The sequence below is a fragment of the Rhinolophus ferrumequinum genome, chromosome 8 (assembly GCF_004115265.2).
Source record: "Rhinolophus ferrumequinum isolate MPI-CBG mRhiFer1 chromosome 8, mRhiFer1_v1.p, whole genome shotgun sequence".
NCBI lineage: Eukaryota > Metazoa > Chordata > Mammalia > Chiroptera > Rhinolophidae > Rhinolophus > Rhinolophus ferrumequinum.
This window is the reverse complement of record NC_046291.1, coordinates 53,048,862-53,072,686: the sequence shown is the minus strand read 5'-3', so window position 1 is coordinate 53,072,686 and position 23,825 is coordinate 53,048,862. Positions and strand designations below refer to the sequence as shown.

The 23,825-nt window shown below is 36.2% G+C and overlaps 1 protein-coding gene across 4 annotated transcripts in view; it reads right to left on the bottom strand.

Annotated features, from left to right (window-relative positions):
* Positions 1 to 5,161: 5,161 nt before the first annotated feature.
* Positions 5,162 to 23,825, bottom strand: part of METTL8 (methyltransferase 8, methylcytidine) — a 72,405-nt gene continuing 53,741 nt past the window's right edge. For 2 of the 4 annotated variants that reach the window (XM_033111440.1, XM_033111441.1), the window contains exons 5-11: positions 19,698 to 20,068; positions 18,362 to 18,411; positions 14,980 to 15,043; positions 13,427 to 13,566; positions 7,083 to 7,189; positions 6,876 to 6,941; positions 5,164 to 6,123 (exon numbers count right to left, since the gene is read on the bottom strand). In XM_033111440.1, the coding sequence (XP_032967331.1) occupies positions 5,960 to 6,123; positions 6,876 to 6,941; positions 7,083 to 7,189; positions 13,427 to 13,566; positions 14,980 to 15,043; positions 18,362 to 18,411; positions 19,698 to 20,068 (962 nt within the window). In that variant the 3' untranslated portion in view covers positions 5,164 to 5,959. Of the gene's footprint in view, positions 6,124 to 6,875; positions 6,942 to 7,082; positions 7,190 to 13,426; positions 13,567 to 14,979; positions 15,044 to 18,361; positions 18,412 to 19,697; positions 20,069 to 23,825 lie in introns of all 4 variants that reach the window. The other 2 variants (XM_033111442.1, XM_033111443.1) reach the window with 2 other exon arrangements.

Genomic DNA, 23,825 nt, shown 5'->3' with positions numbered 1-23,825 from the left:
TTAGGAATCACAATTTTAGCACTTTTTCCCAATGAAAAAGTCTTTAAGACCCACAGGGTCATTGCTGTGCCCCAGCATTTTTTGGAAACAACCAATAATCAATATATGAAGATTAACTGAGAACAAAATTAACTTCTGTCTTTTCTGCAATGAACTAGGTGGTGTCGCAGGAAGGATCAATGGGTTGAAAACTGCCAAAGACTTTGTATAAGCATAACAAAACTCATACTTTTCCTAAACCAAAACAACATGGCCCACGTGGGAGAGATGATGCTTAGCGCTTCTTAGGAGGAAATTAATGGCTCACCTAATTTGGTAGGTAACAACTAATAGAAAAGCATGTATTTTCTGGGACCTGGGCTCTACGTAGTGCCTATCTGCTGGAGAAACGCAAAGATAAAGATGCAAATCATTAGGATACCAAGGACCCAGCTCAGTGGATGCTATTTGTTAACTACATGAAGTCCATATGCTCTTAAAGTATTGATCGTTTTTCTCCTTATGAAATGTGAAGAGGAGCAGAAGTTGTCCCCCGGAAACATGCCTCTTTGGCATAAGGATTATTTTAGGCTGATTATTTTTAAGAAACAGCGGACATAGGGAAAACTCTGTACACTGAGTAGTAGTTACCCTTAAGAGACATTTACATATATAAGGGAAATCTCCCTTTGTAAAGGTATCTCCCTCTCTGTACCAAGAAGAGGATGATCCTAAATCTCTAGAAACTCTCATCAATGAAGAAGGCAAGGACTTCAGTCTGCATAACCTTACCCTTGTTTACTGTGGTTTTCCTGGTCACCTCCCAAAACTGGTTCCCCAACTCCAACATCTTCTTTCATCGTTAGCTGGAGATGGCAGGTAAGGTGATGGCTTCAGCTAATTTGCAGTTACTCAGTTTTCCTGGGGTCTTTTCTTTGTATACAGGAGGTATACATGTTATTAAGCTTTTGTTTTTCTCCATTAATCTATCTTGTTATTACAGGAGTATCTTAGCCAAGAACCTAGAAGGGTAGAGGAAAAAAATATTTTTCCTCCCCCGCAAATGTTAATTACTTGCCTCTCGCTGTTCCATACTAAAGGTTAAGTGATTGTGAAACCACATGCACTGCAGAATCCAAGCAGCTGTTTTAAACTCTTGGACAAGTAGCAGTACCTTGCAGCTTGCCTCTGACGAGCTCCAGAGGCAGCTGAGGGTTGGCTGTCTTTGACCATCTGGAGGTTTTAATGTGCTCCATCCATTTCATGCCAACCTGGCTTGCTCGAGTCGGGGTCACTGTGCTCAGACATTTCAGGATGGTGCTCAAGGGAGCCGTGTTCTGCAGCCTCCTGGACCCCTCCTGCAGGTGCACTTGCTTTTTCAGTTTGGTGCTGTTTTTCTTACCCTCTGGAGGCACTCACAGCAGAACTATTATTACTTGCTAGTTACTGCATGTTGCTGATTCATACTCAGAGGAAAAAGAAATTTTGTCTTCAACACTGTTCCCTGTCACTTAAGGCATATGTTAACGAAAGACAGATTTTGGCATCCATTCTCCTCCATAGCTTTGCGGACATAATATCGATTTCATTATAAATGAAGATGCAACTGTTATTTTACTCCTATTTATATTTATAACTACACCAAAGCCATCCTGCTGGTACCTTTGTGCCTCTCAAATCCCAAACCATATTCCAAGAAATGCTCAATATATCATGCTTGAATTGGCATTAATGTACAATGTTTTAAATAAAGATGTTTTCACTCATATTTTATTATTGACACTTCCTGAATTCACATATTTTAGATTACACTAGAGTTGAATACTTTTGACATTTTAAGGACTTTTTCCCCGCTTGCAGTACAGACTAATTTTTTTTCTTTAAGTGAGGAGTATGCAAGTGTTGGGTGCTGTGCTTACGGAGGGCAGCCAAGTGGAAGGTTGAAGCCTGGAGCCTGAAGTGGGTGGGGCAAGAGCAGAATTAAACACAACAGAATTCTGAAAGGAACTGATTGGAAGCCTTTGCTTTGTCATTCCTCTCGGTTCCTTTTCTTCTCTTCCCAGTTTATTACTGTGGACAAGGGCAACCTACTTATTTGATAGAATCACAGACTGGATCTAGAACGAGCCATAATCTTGAAGGTTGTTGGATGCAAACTCCCATCAGTTGCTATATTTCTCCACTTGATTCAGAACCTCTTTCTTCTCCAGCAGCTTTTTGAGCAGCATTTGATCCTATCAATTAAAAGTGTGCCAATGAGCATAAAGGTTTTGGAATCAGACAGTTCTGGGTGCATATTGTGGTTCTACCATTGACTAGTGCTGATAACCTGCGCAAGTTATCCAATGTCTCAGCGTCCTTGTCTCATGAGTTAAATGGTTGTAATAAAAACCAATTCACAGGAGTTTGAGGATGAAATGAAGTAATAATGAAGTAAATAAAAGTGTAGTATATAAAAAATTTGGAACTCAGAGCTAAATTAAGGGTAGCTAAGCGGTCCAATAGGAAACAGGACCCATGCTTCCTGTCTGACTCTGAGACAATACTTCTCCCGAGAATCTTACTATCTTTTTCACAAGATCTCATAAAACCATTGAAAAAGTTTCTGCTGCTGAAGTACTCTGTACGCTGCCTTGGAGACTGTAAATGCTGTTATTAATAACAATACCTTACATGTATTCAGTGCTTTAGCATTTACAGTGCACTTTGACAAGTGGGGGAAAATACCCAAGCCAACAACATGTCTACTGATGACTAATAGAGGCAGGAAACAGAAGGAGCAGAGGTTCTGAAAGAGGTCTGTTAGTGATGCAAATGTGAAGTTATCTGCTCTTGTCAGGAGCATAATAAAATTAAGACCAATTAGAAGAGACAATGTATGATATATCCAGGCTTCAGCACTTGGTTCTGATGAGTTAAAAAAAAAACAAAAAACACCATAGGAATACAGGTAGGAGTCTGGAGGCAAGAATTTAACTTATCTGAAGTTTAACAGTCTAAATAGTTCAAATGTCCAGGAGGGCAGCTCTTTGCATAGGGACGAATTTTCACGTATAAACTAGAGTACAGCGATGATTTAGATTGCATCATGGTAGAAACCTCGATGTGTTCATAATTGAGCGATAAAGCATATGGAACTGAGACAAACAAAGCAAATAAGTTCTCAGAAGTCAACATTAACTGGGTGTTTCAATACGAAAATGTGTCATACTGAATGACAAACTTAAAAATAGAAACTGTTACCTTGGCTTTCTCACAACCGTCTCAAACAGTTCTTCGTGTGTGAGAATTTTTACATTTGGAAAATGCTCAAAAGTGAATTTTTAGAAATGGAGAAAAGTGGAGGGTACATTTTTAATATGGCATATTTCATTGTTTCTGTATTATAAGAAATGAAAGAACAAATCTTTTTCTGTTAGAAAGAAAATGGTCCTTTTGAAATTCAGCTCTCTCAGAAGATGAAAATTTTAAATATCAAACTCTGCCTAACTCACTGGTCTTAGCTTTATGGACATAAGCGGAAAATTAGAATTTCAAGCAGTTATCAAATATTTTAAGCTAATACCCAAGAAGATACATTTGCAACACTTCATGATTTCTTAATATCTACAGGCAATATTCCAAATCAGGTCTCTTTGTTTCTTCAGCACCCAATTCAACAGCAAACTCAAAATAGGGGGTTAATTCAGATAGGGTGAGCAAGAGGAGACATACAAGCTTAAGACAGGTAGAAATGGCCCTACTGAGCAGCTGAGTAGAATGGGAGGTCTATGCTACACAGAGCTCAAAAGAGCCCAGTTTGTGTCTCACAGCCCAAATTTGGTTGATGTATTTTTGAAGTTTCTAAAGGTTAACTATATGCTGTAATACACTATAGAAAGATACGAAGCTGAATTTTACTGTGCCAGTCAAGAGGCTGTCTTGAATTTGCTATTTAAGACTAAGAGAGACAGTACAATTTACATGTGTGAGAATGTGAGAATAATTTTACCTTCTGTTGTTTTTAAAACCACCTTGGGCCATGATTTTTAAATTGAAACACAAGAAGATCTGCTGGGGTTCCCATAGCAACATTAACTTATCTAACTGCCCTTGTATGTAATACTTCCATTACTAGTTTGGCTTTTAAATGTACACTTTAATTATGAAACACAACTGAGTTAAGAGTCTCAGGCAAATGTCAACTTTTACATTTACTGACTGATGCGTCTTTAAACAAACCTTGATATTGTGCTACTTCTGAAGACTTACTCCCAAGGCAAGTATGTGCAAAAAGCTTTCTGTGGTCTCCCTTGCCTCTGATCTCTGACCTCACTGTATTCCGCTCTATAGATGAGTCCTCAGTCAGTCTCTCTCAATTCATTTATAACGTGCCATGACCAGGATAAAACAGAAACAAACAAATGTTAGATGGCTCCAGTCCAGAGACTAGAATCCAATGTGCTCTCTATTCGACTCTGTCTACAAGCTGACCCCCTCGCTATCTTTTCTGCACTATTCCTTATCACACATGTCCCACACTAAACACACTTGTTTTCTCACCATCTTCCGAGAGTGTACGTTCAAGGACTAGCCTGAGACCCACCTCCTCCCAGAACCTTGATTCTCCCCGCTTACTTCCCACAGCTACCTTTCTCTCGCTTCAGAACTACTATTACTACTGTGACCACCACCATGTGACATGTTTGCAACTGGGCAGCATCTCCCTCCCTCTCCCCTTTTTTTTGATAACAGTGTCATGATTTTCCTTTGAGGAACTTTCCTCCATTCCATACATTCTGGTAGTGCCATCAGTTGAGCTGCCCGGCCCAAGCCTGGAAGAGATAATCCATGACCAATCACATTCTTCCAGGAAATGGAATTTTAAGTGAATTCAAAAAGGAAAATCAGTATGAATTAAATTAGTCTGAGGGAGGTCCTTCCTAAAGAGTGTCCATTTCTTCCAGATTTCTGTGGCTCATAATCAAAGTCTGCTAGATGATAAGCTCCCTATTTGAGAACGTGTTCATATATTATCTTAAATTTTGATTTAGAGGGTTGGGAGGTACACATTTTACTTTGCCAGCTAGATACTATTTATGTTCTCTGAAGACAGGGCTGGGTCTTTATTTATTGTATTATTCCACATAATTCAGCAAATGTAAATATTCAGTAAATGTTGTATAACAAATGAAAGACCAATCTTAGAAACTCCATTCTAAGTGCAAAAAGAAAAAAAAAAATCAACGAAACAAAACAACAACAAAAAACTCCATTCTAAGTGCAAACTGCAATTTGCAAGTCAAATTATATCCTTTTGAGGCAAAGTGGTAAACAAATTTTTAATGGCTACAATTTAAGAATTGTCTTGGGTATAACAGTTATCTTAAAGAGAGCTTTTAACAATTTGTACACCAAATAGTATGAAAATAACGTTAGCATGGGTTATACTTCCCCAATTTTAGAAAAGGAAAGAAAAACTAAAATTCTACATCAGACTTTAGTTTCTGAATTAAAAAAAAAAAAGTGTTGGGGAAAACAGACAACAAAACAAAAACAATATACCTTTGTCTTAGGCTTGTGATTTTTCCATGATAACACTGGAGGGGAGTTAAATTGTGTTTGACTAATATATAACTAGAGTAGATGATTTTCCCCACTTCTAAAAAATGACCGATTATCATTTCTCAGAATCTGATTTGTCAGTAATTTAATTGAATACTTACAAAATTCAAAGAACAAACAAAATGGTTAGACGTAATAAACCCAAACAAGCTTGATCATATTAAGTTTTGAAAACACAGAACATGGTGCACTCGTTCAAATCACTTGCATGTGCTTAAAATACACAAAGGAGCTCACCTATGATAAACAACAGAATATACAAATTTTCTTCTGATTGTCTTTTTAGAAATGAAATATTTATAGAAGTCTTTGAACAGCATGGTCCTCTCATTTGTACCTTAACATGGTACACAGTTCAGCTATGACAGAGAAAATATCAAGTTGGAGCTTTTTGAGTCAAGTGTAATGGTTTCTGGAATTTGCCTTGAACCCACACCCGGTGCATTTTCACTTGTTTTTTCCTATTAACTTGTAAGCGACGATCAACCAGATTTTGCTTCTCGTCTAACCCAGCCTTGCAGAACATATTGTGGACTTCCCCTGTGGGACAAAAATGGCCATCAAATGTATGACATATGACTAAAGAGAGGGGAGACATTCAGGAACACAGAACATTAAATGGAATGATTGACCATCTAAATTTCATTTATAGTAAGAAATACTCTCTAGTACAAATTGGTGAAGGAAACATGTGAAACCAAGTAGGTTTCTTCTACTTTACACAAATGCACCAAGTATAAACAGGTTAACACAACAACCACAATCAGATATACAATACTATTGCTTACATAGCTTTCAATATTTTGAAAGATGCCCCGTTTGAGTTTTTGTTGGTTTGCAGAGACCGCAAATGGCACACTATAATAGTACTCACATAAGTTTGGGGAAAATCCTTGATGCAGGTTTCATTTTAAATACTTTTTAAAAATGAGAAATTGATAAGAGATTTTCTAGGGATTCTTAAAATTATAATTCTCCCTTGGTTGTGGCAAAGCATCAGTTTTTTCATATGTGGATTAACAATACCTCCAAAATGGAACAAACTACAACTTCATTTGGGTTAACAACGGAACAAGTGATTATTTAAAGCTGTTTCAAATGGAAAAAGATCAGAAGGCAAAAACGGCATTTTCAAGCTTCTATGCAGAATATTACAGTTACCAAAGGGTGAAGACATCCAATGTTTAATCAACAACTGAAGCCTCATTTTTAGAGTTTTGAGTTTTCTCTCTGCGAACAATAACCAAAGACAGTTTTTACAGCTAATTATTTCCTCTAATAGATAAGTATACCTTTTGTAAAGAAATATGCTCTGGTACCATCTCCTCGAACATAAAAATTTTCAGATAAACAATGCCCTGAAAAAAAATAATTATGAGAAGACAAACTTAGTATTCCTTAAAACAAACACACAAATAAAACCCCAAAAACGACATTAAATACAAATGAGGCATTCTTTAAAACACACGAAAATAATTCCAAACTGAATATACTATTACCCGTTTTAAAACGAAGCTGAGTCTTATCGTATCTTCCATAGTCCCGAAATAACAGCATTCCCCCAGGTTTCAGTAACTTGGACAGTCGGTTTACAACACCTTGCATCCTTTGGAAACAACGCAAGATACTCTGATTTCAGAAATATTGTTTTGCATGCCACATTTAACATTCTTAAAGATAAAATAAGAAAAGGCTCAATTAGGCCAATGAAATCTACACTACAAAAATAAGGGCAACAAAAATATTTTGTATAGAAAGAAAAAAGAACACCAACTTCCTATAGGATCAGTTTTAAAAGGCCTAGAGTATCAAGAAATCACCCAAAAGGGATTAAGAAATACAAACTTGTAGTAACAAAACAGTCACTGGGAGGTAAAAGCATAGAAAATATAGTTAATAATATTGCAACAAATATGAGGTTTGATTAAAAAAATATGGTGAATGTTTAATTTTAAAAAATGTATTACAATAAAAGACACATTGCCATTAATCCCCCTCAAAATACTCCCCTTTGCTTCAAACATACTTATCCCATCATTCTTGCCACTTTTTGAAGCAATTCTGGAAGTCCTCTTTCGTGAGTGTCTTTAGTTGTGCTGTCATGGCTGCCTCGATGTTCTGAATTGATTCAAAATGTTTACCTTTCACGGTCATTTTGACTTTGGGGAAGGTGCCAGATCTGGTGAATAAGGTGGATGAGGACATGCCGTAATGTTTTTGACAGAAATTGCTGTACTGGAAGTGATGTGTGACACGGAGCATTGTCATGATGGAGGATGAAACCATTTGCCCATTTCACGTTAATGCATTGTGATCCATGATTTATGGCACACTTTAAAACACACCTTCTCTCAACTGTAGCTCACACCCAACTGACTGCACCGAACAAGTTGAAACTTGTCACACACTGTTACTAAGGTTCAGCGTGTCGCTTCCAGTATTGAAGATCCCTGCCTTTCCGTTTAATGGCTCTAAGCAGCAGCATTCACTATATTGTTTGATCACACCTGTATAGTGCCAGGTGGGTTCTAGACTAATAGAGGGGTTCACTGCATAAATTATCTGTCTAACCACTATGCTGTACGCCTGAAACTAATATAAAATAATACTGAACGTCAACTCTAACAGAACATTTTTTTTTTAAATCACCTAAATGACCATAGTATATGATATCAAAGAGCTCGATGTATGATGTCAAAGCTTAACTGCACAACCACATAGACATTTTCTGATGTTTATAGCAAATTAAGGTCATTCCAAGGCAGAAAAAAATGGGAGTCGCCTCATTTTCCTTACAAGATGAAAAAATATGCCAGTGCCATTCCAAATTGTCCATACGTAAGCAGGGATCACTTTTCCTCCAAAACTAATTCCTTTTATCCTGAATTCTTTAATTCAAAGTTACCATCATTCACCAATGTAACACTTCAGAGATATCATTAACCTCTTTTATTTTTTCTCTTCTTTCACTATTCTCTCCACAACCATTTGGTCATCAAATTTTGTTGTTGTTGTTGTTTTAATAACATCTTTGGTATTTTCTCTCTCTTTTGCTTCCCATTGATAGGTACTCCCTTAGTACAAACTGCTACCTTCTCAGGCCTGGAAATAGAATAGCTTCCTAATAGCTTTATTATTCTCCCTGTCAACTCTTTCTGCATATTATTTATGAATTATTCTGCTTCAAATGATGATTTTGTCAAACCATTCCTTTGCACAAAAACGTTCGTGACTTTAATCCATAGGATAAAATCTGAATTTCTCAGTTGAGCCCTTAAAATCTCCTACAATTGGCCTCAAGTAATCTTTCCAACTTCTTTCCCACTACTTCCTAATCTGAAGCATCTATTTTGCTGAACTGTTACAAGTTTGGCTCTGAGCAGTCCATGCCTTTGTTCATGCGGTTTCCTCTCAAAGAATTCTCTCCTCCTTACTCTCTGCCTATTTAAATTCTAATCACACTGCAAGCCCCAACTCAATACTGGAAAGCCTTTACTTTTTCTTTTATTATTTATTCTACTCATCTGGCTTCCCATCAAATATGACCCCTTGTGATTGCTCTTGACTTAATGTTTTTGGTTAAGTCTTCTGGGTGATTATGGGTAAGAGGTGGCAAAGATTTCAGATCTCATATCAATGCCCAGTGACTGACACTGGCTGCTTACAGAGCTCTATTGAGAAGGATTCTTAGGGCTCACTGGGAATGATGATCCGAGTAAAAAAATCAATGTTTGCTCTGGGCAGCATGGTAAATGGCATCCTGGTTGCTAAGTCCTTGCCATCTCTGCTTTATCCATGCTACGTAAAGCTTCTGAGATTTTCTTATTTTAAAAATGAGGTGTTTGGATCAGATAATCTGTAAATTCCTTCCAGTTAAAACATTGTTCAGTGAAATAATGGGGTAAAAAGCCACATCATGTTAGGTTATGAAGGAAGTAGATAGTGAGAAAATGAAAGTAACTATGAAAACGAGAGAAATATAACACAAAGAGGTGACATGATTAGATGAAAAGCTCTTTTAAAAAAAACTGGAATGTAAGTATATGAAAAGGAAAAAGAAAAGCATTTTTCCTTGTTTATTTTATTACAGGTTATTGTCACACTGTGTTTATATTCTTAGACTTTGGCAATTAAAGAAAACCATACCTAAACCTTAAAATACTCACTTTCAGGATAAATATTTTCTGTACAGAGAAAAGTCTCTTTCTGCAATTATTACTGAAACAAGCATGAAACAAAAACACAGAAAAACAAAGAATCAAACACAGCTGACCCTTGAAGAACACAAGTTTGAACTGCATGGGTCCACCTATACATGGATTTTTTTTTTAACCTTTATTTACTTTAAGTGTGCTTTTCCAGGACCAATCAGCTCCAAGTCAAGTAGTTGTTTGAATCTAGTTGTGGAGGGTTCAGCTCACAGTGGCCCATGTGGGGAATCAAACCCTCAACCTTGTTGTTAAGAGCACCACGCTCTAACCAACTGAGGTGAGCTAACCGGCTGCCCCTACATGGATTTTTTTCATTAAATATAGTGTAAACTTTTTTGGAGATTTCCTTACTACTGTGAAGCAATCATACTGATAACACTGGTTACCATAAAGCAATCATATTGCTGCTGCTTTGTTATCAATGCATGAATCGTTATATCTGTAAAGAAATATGAATTTTTTCACATTATCTTTTCGTTTTTGATGTCTAGCATTAGTATTATGTATAACATCTACAGTATTTTGTATCATGTAAGATAATATTGATGTACGTAATGACAGATGATTGATACAGTATATATAGTACTGTAAATGTATTTACTCTTCCTTATGTTTTCTTAATATTTTCTTTTCTCTAGCTTACTTTATTGTAATAATATAACATATAATACATATAACATAAAATACGTTAATTGTTTATGTTATCAATAAGGCTCCTAGTTAATAGTAGGCTATCAGTAGTTAAGTTTTTAGGGAGTCAAAAGTTATACACAAATGTCTGAGGGGTCGGTATCCCTAACCCCTGTGTTGTCCAAACATCAACTGTAATTCAAAATACAGTGACATCCTTCTGCAAATCCTTAACATCTTGGGTTGTGGGTGAAGGCAAGGGATGAGGAGCTGCCTTTCTTGATCATCCCATCTTGGTTCATAATGCAGTTCCAGAGTCAGTTCCTATGAGCTACAGGTGGGAGTGGACTGGCTGGGAGAGACATAAAGAAGAATGGGAGGAAGCCCCCTTTCGTTATCTGACTTTGGCCAATTCTGCTCTCCTCATTTATCTCTGGATGGAAGGAGAAAAGAAGAAAAAGAAGAGATTTTAAAAATGAGTATTTATCGGGCAACCAGATGATTCAGTTGGTTAGAGCACGAGCTCTGAACAGGGTCGCTGATTCGATTTCCACATGGGCCAGTGAGCTGCGCCCTCCACAACTAGATTGAAGATAACGAGCTGCCACTGAGCTTCCAGAGGGGCGGCCGGATGACTCAGTTGGTTAGAGCGTGAGCTCTCAACAACAAAGTTGCTGGTTCAATTCCCACATGGGATGGTGGGCTGCGCTCCCTGCAACTAAGATTGAAAACGGCGACTGGACCTGGAGCTGAGCTGCGCCCTCCACAACTAGACTGAAGGACAACGACTTGGAGCTGATGGGCCCTGGAGAAACACACTGCTTCCCAATAAAATTTAAAAAAAATTTATATATATATATATATGTATTGATTGCCTAGATCTGTGGTAACATATTATACTTTGTTTTATTTTAATGACAAGAAGGACAGCTCTTTTGCAGCCTTCTATGGTTTAAGCTAGGAACCCCCAGACTCAAGGTCTAGTTGAATTGCTTGCTGTTCATTTGCACATGGATTTTCCAAGCTGGCAAGAAGCCACTTTTCTAGAGCTTTCCTGGAGTTGAACCTACTACCACCCTCATAAGTGACCCTGAAGAGACTGCCTTGTCTTTTCACTTACTCTTGCCCTCCTTCTACTTATTCGCCTTATTTTTAGATCATTTCCATGTAGGTAAGAAAGTGGCTACTGACATGATACATCTGAATTTATTTTATAATAAACAAATAGAATGAATATACTGTACTATAAAAGCAAACTTCCAGACATCTGCTTACACTTCTCTTTAACATTCAATTCAAATCATGAGAAAATACATTATCTAAACTAATTTCAAATAGTACTTTTGTGGTCTTATTTGGAATTTAAACATTTCCTGTTATGGGTGTCAAATAGAAAATCTTATTCTCTATCCACCTACTCCATCCTTTTAACTATTCATCCTTTTAACTATGAAACTAAATACATAGATGACATCTTTCTACCAGTACCTGCATAATGCCAATAGTCTAAACAGATTAGCAGGAAAAAATAAGTTATAGAAACTGGGAGGAAAAAGTAACTTCATGGAACCTGATATATCTCACCACGTGCAAATATGTCTTTCAGTCAGATGTATTTGGAAATCTAATTTGTTTTTTCACAAGTAATCAAAGTGCTCATCTCTGAATGAAAAGCAAAAGAACTGTGTAGAAGGTCCTAATGACCTTGTAATTGCAAAGAAAGAAGCACAGGGTAACTCAATTCTTTGGGAAAGGGTCACACTCATCAAACAAAAAGTGGTTAATGCCAAGTCTATATCTACTACCACAGGCTCTTTCCTGGAGCTGATTCTATTACCATAGTAGAAACCTAATTTTAAGAACGCTTACAGGGCCAGCCCAGTGGCTCAGGTGGTTGGAGCGCCGTGCTCCTAACGCCAAGGTCGCCAGTTTGATTCCCACATGGGCCAGTGAGCTGCAACCTCTACAGCTAAGATTGTGAACAACGGCTGCCCTGGAGCTCGGCTGCCATGAGCTGCCGGAGGTTGGCATGAGCTGCCACGGACTGCTGTGTGCCACCAGGGCCGTGAGTGGCTGGCAGCCGGCGAGAGCTGCCATGAGCTGCTGTGAGCAGCAACAGACGACCGGTGACCAACTGCCTCAGCCAGCCAGAGGGAGTACAAGGCTCAATACCAGCATGGGCCAGGGAGCTGTGTCCTACACAACTAGACAGAAACAACAGTTTGAACAGGAGTGGGCAGGGAGGAGGTGGAAGAAAGGGGGGGATAAAAAAAGAAAGCTTACAAAGGGCACAACCTCTGCTACTACACGTGCCTTAATATATATGAGGTGGCAAAATTTTAAAAAAAGGTGATCATTTTAATTGCTGGTAATATCTCTTTATGCTTCCCCTCTGTAGGACAGCTATGTTTATTGTTTCAAAATACTGTGTGTGAACAAAAAGTTTTAAAAGTCATAAATATTTAAATAATGACACTAGGCTAACCTTAGATTATAGAGGTCCAAGGTTAATCTGGCAAATCTTGATAACCTGTACTTCCCTAGTGGGCTTCTTTTAAAACAATTGTTTTAAAGGCCTCCACAGACCTGTGTGAAACCGAACAGATTCACAGCTCATCTCTTCACGAACATTCAGTAAGATGCTAAATCAAAGATGTTTGTTTTCGATCACCAAGTACAATTTCCCTCTTGGGAGTCTATTAGGCTGTTCTGAATTTGTAATTTCCTTGAAGTACTGTCACTTTTAATAGGTATGTGTCTTGCCAGAATATGCTCACTTCACTCTGACAGTGACAGAAAGCTCACTAATGAAGTAGTTTGACCAGTTTCTTTCTAAAAGTCTGAAGAAAGGAAACATTTCATTTAAAAGGCTGCATATTATACATACTGTAGTTCACTAAATAATAAATTCAAGAGTTGTCATTTTTTGCTTTGATAGTTCTAAAAACTACTACCGATAAAGGGGCTTTCCGCATTTGCGTTGCCCTTTTGTCTTCATTCACCTGTGGGGATGAATAGAAGAGAGCACAAAGACAAGGAGAATGACATCCAGGAACCCATCTGGAAAAGGGTAGGGCAAGCCGTCATCACAGACGTCGTGAACAAAGGCACAACACTGGGCTGCTCTGTAGGCTGAGTGTGACTGCCGTGAGAAAGAATCACAAAGAAGGGGAAAAAAGTAGTTAGCAGACTTCTCGTATTTTTTTTAAATAAAAAGGGCTTTTTTTTTTTCCCTCCCAAATGCCTTTCCTCTATACATTTGAATGCACTTGATTTCTGATTCAGTATTCGGTTAGCTTATTTCCAAAGCTGCCATAAAAAATTAAGTCTAACACTTGGACTTGACAACAAATAGTCTTTGCAATCCCTCTTTAATTTTAAAAGTGGAGTACGGCAGTCTTTATGAGTCAGTAGGCAGCGCTGTTGGAAGCCTACCCCTGTGTTATTTCAGAGGCACTGAGCTGGTCCTCAGCTCTCTCTCCCACTGCTTGTTCCATGCCTCATTTGGCTTCAAATATAAATATCATCTACTACATAATCAAAATTAGGTAATGGTGATGGTTGCACAACTGTGTAAATATACTAAAAAATCACTGAATTGTATATTCTAAAATGAATTTTATGGTATATAAACTATATCTCGATAAAGCTGTTATTTTTTAAAAATTGCATTAGAGTGTACACACACACACACACACACATACACACGGACACACACAATTTGTTCACTAAAACAAAATTAGAAGGATATATACCAAAATATTAACAATGATTCACCCTAGGACTCGAGGAAGTGTAATTATAGGTGAATTTTATCTCCCCTTGTAAGCTTTTCAGTATTTTAGAAAATGTCTACATTGAATAAGTATTACTCTTATCAAATCATGTTCCATATGTTTACACCATATTTTTGTTAGTAGAATTTCCTTTCCTTTTTCATTTCCTAACATTACCTCTTCTTGCTAAGGTCAGGCTCACTAGTGTTTGGTCAAATAAGTTCAGGTTCCCCACTGTTTTCCTTAAAAGTCTAGGATATTTTAGAGTTGCGATATATGCATTTTCAGACTTTTTTTTCAAAAAATTTAATTTAACAAGTGCCTACTATGTGCCAGACTACTGTGTTTCTCCAAAAATAAGACCTACCTAGCCGGACCATCAGCTCTACTGTGTCTTTTGGAGCAAAAATTAATATAACTTTTGCTCCAAAAGACGCAGTAGAGTTGATGGTCCGGCTAGGTAGGTCTTATTTTCGGGGAAACACGGTATGTGTAAAGCTCTAGACACATAAATATGAACAAGATTACCTTGTAGGAGCTGTTGGCCTTTCTAGGTGTACCAGTCCCTTGAAATCTTTGTTAAATTTAAAACAATTTTTATTGTTTTAAGGTCATATCTTAGGCATCAATTGATAGTATGATTCCCAGAAATAGTAAAAGCTGTTAAAAATGGTCACAGATAACATCTGATACAGAAACATTCCCCCCCAAAAAATCACTTCAACAGCAAATAAATCAGATTCTTATATGGCTCTCTTTAAAGAAAATATAAGGCATACCTTTACTAGCTCCACAGCTCCAGAAGAAAAATCACAACAATAAAGAAAGGACTCTGGAGCATTCCTATGAAAATGGAAGAAATATTTACATCTAGAATCCAGATATACTCACACTGAAGAATAAAGGAAACTGTAGGCTTGAACTTCTTAGTAAGTATTTCCATAATAGAATTTTGAATGACACTTGGCTTATCATTTCTTCTTTGTAGATACTGTTGTCTATAGTGGCATATGGGTGGCCTTCATGTTGCTTCTGAACCAGCAATGTCTCACTTACATTAATTTACAGGGTAACTTTCAAATTCCTGTCCTGGTTTTAAGACTCTCCGTTACTTTATAAGACCCGGTCTTATAGTACATAAGGCCAGGTATTATATTATATTACATTATTGTATTATATTATAAAGACCCAGTCTTATATTATAGCAAAATAAGACCAGGTCTTATATTAATTTTTGCTCCAGAAGACACATTAGAGCTGATGGTCCGGCTAGGTAGGTCTTATTTTCGGGGAAACACGGTATATTCACGTGTAATTCATTCGTTCTGTGGCACTAGGAACTGACATTGGACTTCAGATCTGCCCAAATAAATTCAAGTATAAAGAATAGAATTTGGTTATGAAAAGTTAACGAGCACTGAATCAAAGTTAAAATTTGCAGTGCTTGCTTTTTCTGATCTGTCCCACATAAAAACAGTGCTTTATTGCAGCCCATACCCCTATTGTTTCCTATGAAATCCACATATTTGTGACTCATAATTTGCTGGGTAGTCCCAAGTGTTTGAAATGTTCTCAATAAACACACAGATGCACATGGCAGTCTGTGATATGATGACTAAGGGAAAGGGATCTGGAACCAGATTGCCTAGGGTTTGAATCCCAGCTCTACCACTTAATTGTGTGACCTTGGAATAGTTACTTAATCTTTCTGTAACTCTGTTTCCTCATCTTTAAAACAGAGATAAACATGGCATCTAAGGTGGCTGTGATGACTGAATGGATTCAAATAAGTAAACTTTCTAGAAAGGTGTCTAACTCAGAGTTAGCACCTAATAAATGTTAGTCATTATTATTATGTTGCTGCTGCTGCTATTACTATTATGAACAGTATTAAAGGAAAATCTGCCTCTGCCTTCCAGGAACTTAAAAACTAAACAGGATTCTGTAAAAACTTCCATTTAACTCAAAATGCTTCTCTGGACATTGGCACATGTAATTGTGAAAAGTATACAATCTACCGTGGGCAGTGGTCACAAAACACCAACAAGATATGGAACAGTCTAGTAGCTAAATGAAAGCATGGGCCCTTTGCCATGTGTCCTACCGGAGCGGCAGCATGACCTGTGAGACTGAATTCCCACTGCATCAGCAGCCCAAGTCAAAGTCTTGTGACCACGCACTAACTTTCCAGAGCTTTTCTGTAAAATCAGCTGACTGTCTTGGCCCTTCTCCCAGCAAGCAGGTGTAAATACCACTACTACCACCATACCACCAAGCACTCTCTTGGTAGGGGGTTTACGAATTAAATGACCCTTGGAGAATGATGTGACCTCTCAATTCTGGAGGTCTAATTATGGTAAAATGTTCTGAAAATGTAAAATATTAATCCTATACTCTCCAAAAGTAATAAAACATAATTTCTCAGGTAGGGAAAAAAAGACTAACCCAATCTTTGGAAGGCTAATCACTGGTTGCCTTTTAAAGATGAATTATCTCAGTTTATTGAACTACAATGATTTCTAAAACATGGATATGAGGAATAAAACAAAGACAGCTAAGAAAAGCCAGGGAGTGAGGAGGCAAGAGCTTACTTACAATGATTCGTTGAAGGGAGAGGGAAAAATACAACTAACAAGTGAGGAATCAGAGATATTAATCAGTCAATATGTACTGAGCTCTAATGATCCATATTGTACTGTTAGGCTACCTGGAAAATCAGATTAGGGTAAAATATGCTCTCTACCTCAGGGAATATAAACAGTGGTTTGGAGAGACGAGACATAAGGAAATCACATGGTAAATAAAACTTTGAGAGGAGTCATAAAGTAACACATAATCAACTGCCAATGTTGTAGATTTACGTGTATTACAAACTTGGGGATTACTGGGGTGAAGAAACCTGGCTATATGCTATAAAAGAACAGGAAATTTCAGCCCAGAAACTGGAAAAGGGAAAACAAAGAAAATAAGTAAAAGATAGAAAGGCCATTCAGAACTGCAAATTTGCCAGTATCATTCTGCCTGGCCACTTGAACTGGTTATTTAATGCTATCAGAGAATGACTTACTATTCATTATGTTAGGTTTATACTAGTATTAGAGAATGTTCTGATTTTTTGGAGATACATCATAAGACACGTCATATTTAAAGATTAAGTGGCATGATGCTGGCATTACATTCATAATTGTTGAACTGAGGTAGTGGGTATACGGGGATTCATTGACTAACACTCTTTACTTTTCTGAATGCTTTTACATGTTCATAAAGAAAGTCTAAAAAATGAATCCTTAAATTTAAAAATATACATAGAGAAAAGACTGAAAGGAATTACAACAAAAATTCTGTCAGCAGCTATGTTAGGATAATGGGGATGATGGGCGATTTCTCCCTCCCCTCTTTCACTCTAATGGAAATGTTCTGGAATGTGCTCATGTTGATTTTATAATGGAAAAATAATGTGAAAGCTATTATGTAAACTTAAAAAAAAAGAAAGAAATCGACAGACCAGCCATACGTGAAAGATGTTAGAAAAGTTTTGCAAGGTGTGTCTTCATCTTGGAAATACTAAAACATAGGTGAGGTGGTGAATAGGAAGGGTGGGTCAGGAGGACATCTCTGTCTGTATCATTTACTTTCGCTTGCTTTTTTGAGTCTTAGGGTTAGTTGTTATTACCTCCAAACAAGTTCAAGTCCAGAGACAATCATTTGACACCCGAAGGCTTTATCGTGGGTGTGGCTCCAGAAGTGAAGACAAAATAAAATGAGGGTTAAAGCATAAGCTTTACACTCAATCCTCTATGTGTTAAAATGACACTTGTGTTGTCCTTGAGGAACAAATAAACCTCTAAAGTTTAGTAATTCACAGCATAGTAGAAGGATCACGTCTCTTGCTGCTTTCTTACTCTCTCATCCATGCAAACACAAGCTTACAAAATACTTCAGCCTGCGGTGGACAACCCATGGCTGTGAGACACTATTTTCAGAGTAAGTCTCAGTTCACATGAAATGGGGCACTAAGATGAAGACAGTGCTTTTGAAATTTGCCTTAATCATGTTAATATGGGAACAAGACCACAACTGTCATTCACATAACAACATTTTAACAGAATTTCTCAATATCCCATACATATGTAAAATTTTGTAGAAAACTCTAAAACTCACTGCAAAGTATCCAGAATTGGAAAAACACTATTTCCAGCACCACAGCCAACCTAAAATCAAAAGAACAAACAAACATCATGAAAACAGGTTAAATTTTCCTCACCAATGTCAGATTTTTTTTTATTAAAAAAAACTAGAAGAAATTTACTGGATCTCTGGTATGTATAAGAGAGTTTTCTAAACTCAAAAGCAGTGGAATAAATCACAAGAATAATACTGAGAAATTTGACTATGGAAACATTTAAAATTTTTACACAACAAAACCCAAAATAAACCAAATTAAAAGGTGACCAACACTGAAAAAAAAGTGTGCAATAAATGTGATAAAAGGCCAGGCTCATTAAAAACAACAACAAACAAAAAAAACCTACAGGTAAGTAAGCAAAGAAAATAAATAGAACACAAAAGAAGTACAAATGGCATCTAAACATTTGAAAACCATATGACTTATTTAATAATCAAAGAAATACAAATTGAAACAAGGTATAATTTTTGTCTGACAAAGCAAAAAGCACTAAAATAAGAACATTGCAATCAATGAGGGTGTGATGAAACAGACATATGCTTCTGTGAACTGGTATTAGTACAAATTCTTCTAAAGCAATTTGGCGATACAGCTTAAGAGTATTAAAAATTTTTGTAAGTTATGAATTTGTAAATCTAACCCAAGATAATAAAAGAAAATGTGGAAACGTTTACACCCAACATTTGCTGTAGAAACCTGAAAACAATTTAAATGCCCAGTTAGTGTGAAAATAGGTAAGTGAATTATCGTACTCCACTAGTGAAATATTTCTCAGCCACAAAAATGTTTATAGAGAATTTTTAAAGATAGGGAAAGCAGCTTATGATATCATGGTATAGCTCAACTATATAAAATAGTAAAAACGATAAAATGTTATCAATGGCTAAATCCCTTGTTTGTGGGATTATAATTTTATTTCTCTTATCTACTCTTTAGCAAATTATCTATAATTAATGTATACTACCTTTATAATGAGAAGGGAAAAGTTTATTTTTAAAAACAAAATCAAAATCTACACCAGATTACAGAAAATTACAAGTACATATATGTTATTTCTATTTCACCAAAAATGGGTTAGTAACAGAAAGAGATAGAAATCAAGGCCAAAACTTTACTGGTATCTAAAACTGACTTCAAGTTAGAAGTTAAAACCATACTGATTAAAGATATGGTGTACAAGTATACTGAACATTTATATAGTTAGGTTTGATCATTTCCCCCCTAAAGAATCTAGATAATTAATAAAGCAATATGGAATGCACACTTTAAAATCATTTGCTAACTCCCATCTTTGCCCCTGCAGTACAGTACCTCTAGGATTCGGAAAGTGGCGTTGCTACCAGGAAATGGCTCAGGCTTGAGAGGTCCTTTTCTGTGTTCTTCAGAGTCTACGTTAGAAAAATTAGATCCTGCTTTGCTTTGACCATCTGACAAGACAGAACTTTTCTTATAATGAATTTTTTCTTCAAGCATGGTAGCACAGTGCATTCTTGAAAAACTATTTGCAGCATTAGTTTTTACGTGATCCCATAATAATTCTTTTGCATTCTCTTCAGTGTTTTGATCAACTGGAAGAATCTCTGGAAATTCCCTCAACAGCCAATTACGATCCTTGAAAAACTTATTCTTGTGAATCTTGTAAAATGTGTCCCAATATTTACTTGCTTCACTCTCATACTTAACTAAAAAGGAGAGAAAAAGATTTTACTATGAATTATATTTATTATTAGTTGCTATTTATTATTAGTTACTATTTTAATAGCTCAATATATTTAATTGTTAAATGTTAAATATGTTATATACATTATTTATCATTTATAACAAGTATATTTACTACAGAGTATTAATTTTCTCAAAATGTGTCAGTGTGTGGGGTATTTAGTCCATCTGTTTCTGTCTTAATAGTTTGGCCAATAAATTTTGTGAGGAATATAATCATTGCAAACTACTTTCTACAGTCTAATCTCAGAATCTTAATAACCACATTTTTACCAATAATCTGTAAGGCTCTATTATCTTAGAGAAAAGACACCTCATTTTTTGGCTGTGTAAATGCAGTTTGAACATGATTTCTGTGCAAACTGGTAATCAAACAGGGAATTGTGGAGTTACAAATGACAATCTGAGAGCTAGAACTGTCCATTGAAATAATGTACTCCAACACCCGTGTTTTGCATGAAAGAAAGCATGGAAAAGATGAACCCAATTGTTCTAGGGCCTAGAGCCCATCATAGCAGAACCAGAACCACATATTTTGACTCCTGGAGTCTAGAGGCCATCCCATAACTCCATTCTTCCCCCACCTCCTGAGGCATCTGTTCCTATTGGCATCTAACACAAAGCCTTAGTAAGAATTTCTGATGCCTTTTTAAAAGAGATACGCATTTTATGATGTCATCTTTTAGATTTCCCTGGATCCCAGGGTCAGAGTTAGGTCAAGAGTCTCAAAACTTTAGGGAATTCTTAGCTTTCTGTCACTTTCTATCTGCACCTTAAATTAATATAATAATTAAATCACCCACTTTCACTTATTCATTCAACAAACATTTCTTGGATACTGTTTGTACCAGGCCTAATCCCTAGGCCTAATCCATGAGTTAAGAATTACTTTTAAAAAAATAAGAATTACTTTCACCCAATGTACACACACAATATTTTTAAAATGCTTTCAAAGAATTAAAAAACCTTCTATTGATATAGAATAATTTCCAAGATTTAATGTTAGGTGAAAAAGCAAAGTGTAGAACAGTATGCATATAATGCAACCATTTGTCAGGAAAAAAAAAAGAAAAAGAATACATGTGTGTGCATACACAGAAATGTACGGTATATATATATATAAATCAATCCTGGGGACCAGGATTTGAGAAACAATTTTCATTTGAATTTTGATCTGTGTAAAATTACTATCTATACCAAAAATAAACTAAAACTAAAAATGAAAAACTCATTTCTTCCACAATTTTAAAGAAGCCCTTACCCTAAGTATAAGCATTGCCTACAGTCAGTTCATCTGTTACAGAGCCCTGTCCTGAAGCCCTTATAGTTTTTCTTCTCTTTCTGTTTTTATCTTAATAGCCATGTACCATGGATCTCCACCCATCTGGCCACAAGACTTCCTTCCCATCAAGGCTGAATTGTATCTAGCAGCTGGACTGCTATCAAGACAAAAACTCACACCTGTATTTAAAGACTGAGAAATGAAAGTAGATCTCTGTAACAAAAGAATTCTGTGATGTTGAAGTCCAAAATATGTTCACATCTACACTAATGGAAAGAAGCCTATTTATGGTTAATCTAAATGTGTTAGACATTTATTTTTAAAGTAGTTCTATCTTTACTTTTAAAAATTGGAGTGTACCTGATATACTGTGTAAGAAAACAAAACAACATTCTTAAAATCAGACTTAGGAGTAATTAGGGACCTGTCAAATGTCCCCAGGGTCTTCTTGCTCCTTCTCTTCTTCCTTTCACCTTAAAAAACTCTCTTTGTAACTCGCTCTATGCTGGTAAAAGATATTTCTGCTTAATAAAAAGCAACACCTAAGAACCCAGATTTGACATTTAGTCAAAAATCTCTAGTATCTGAGTTTCCAATACCAAGCTACTTGTGAAATGAGTTTGAACCTTTCAGTAAATAGGATGTAATACTATACCTTGATTAATTTGTGGGAATATTCCCCTAGGAATTAATTGGGGGGAGGAGGGTAGACAGCTGAAAAGACATTCATAGCAGTGCTATTTATAAAGGAAAAAGTGGGAAATAACTCAAATATCCAACAACACAGGAATGACCAAGCAATGCAAACAGAATAACCTTACGTAGCAATTAAAATGTAAAGGATAATAATATTAAGAGAAAACATTCACACAGAATGTTTCTCTATACACTGATTGCAACTCTAAAATTTATTTTATATTCATTTATAACAATCAGATAAAAATTTGGAGTGATGATAACAATTTAATGATCTTTCTTTTGCAAAGTTTTATCTATATCTTACAAGATAAGGAATCTAGTTGATTCTTCATTCAACTTGCCTACACAGTTTTCTAATTTGATGAAGGGTTGAATTAGAGTATCTCTACGTTCAAGCTCTAAAAAGTCTATGTACTTTCTTATTAAACCCCACGAATTTATGGAGAACATTAAACATTATCAGTTTTACAAACTACAAAATCTTGGATCAGATTGCTGTCATAAATATGAGCTTATACTACTGCATTAATTTCTACAGTGTATAAATAAAAGTAATCTGCAGTGAGATGACTGGAATCTTGTTCAGATAGCAAACATATCAAGCATCTAAATTCAACCCTGGCCTATGCAATATTGAAAAAGGATCTGATTACTATCAGAAGATGACGATCAAGGTCTGCTAATACATATACTTTCAAGCCTCTTTCAAGCATTACCCACTCAGAAATTAGGAGAAAACACCCTACATTTATATAAATCATTATACCAATAACATCATTAAAAATAACAACAATAACACATAGTGAGTGCTTATTATGTGCCAAACACTATGTCAAATGCTTTACTTGGATTTTTATTCCCATTTAATCCTAGTAATACCTTTCAGATAGACATATTATTATTCCAATTTACAAAGACATTCAAGGTCAGAAGAGATACAAAATTTTCCCAAGGTCATCCAGCAGACTCAGGACATGGACCAAGTCTATCAAACTTTAAAGCCCATGCTCTTAACCATTACACTACATTGCCTTCCTAACACAAAATCAGTGTTAACCCTCTCCAAAATGTCTTTGGAAATAATCTGTTTTTCTGATTCTGTCCTTTCCTCTCATTATGAAATCTTAAGCTGAAATTAAAACCTCAGCATGACCTATCGTCGGTATAACTTACTTTTAAAAATAATGCTGATTGGAGTGAACCTTCATAAAAACAGGTCAGAAATACAGAATTAATTAAACCCCATTTGAATTATATAAAAATATAAATTCTGCAAAGTTATACGATGAAATTATGATGAACAATGGCAACACAAAATGCTCTTTGAGAATAGATGAGTTTGTGGGAAAGAAACAGAAACAGCATCCAGGATGGGCTAAGGGAAAGGCTAACGGGTGGGACATTTTTTGTTTTTGCATTTGTTTTTTTTGTTTGTTTGTTTTTTTGCGTTTTAAAGTTGTGTTTTCAGTGGTATCTTCAATTAATGCTGGCAACTCAATAATTACCAGTAATGTGTGACAGCTTCTAAGACCCCATGGAAGCTCAACCAAACTCATAATTATGGTTGTGTGACAATGTAAACACCTTCAGCATATGATTCGATTTCCTGAGCTGCAAGAGTATCTGTGATGACAGGGGATTTGGGAGAGCTCCTTTCCTGACCATGAGTGAAACAGTTAGTTTTAAGCTACTGTTAACTCCTCTCAAGTCCAGGCCAATAATGATAAAAGAATATAATG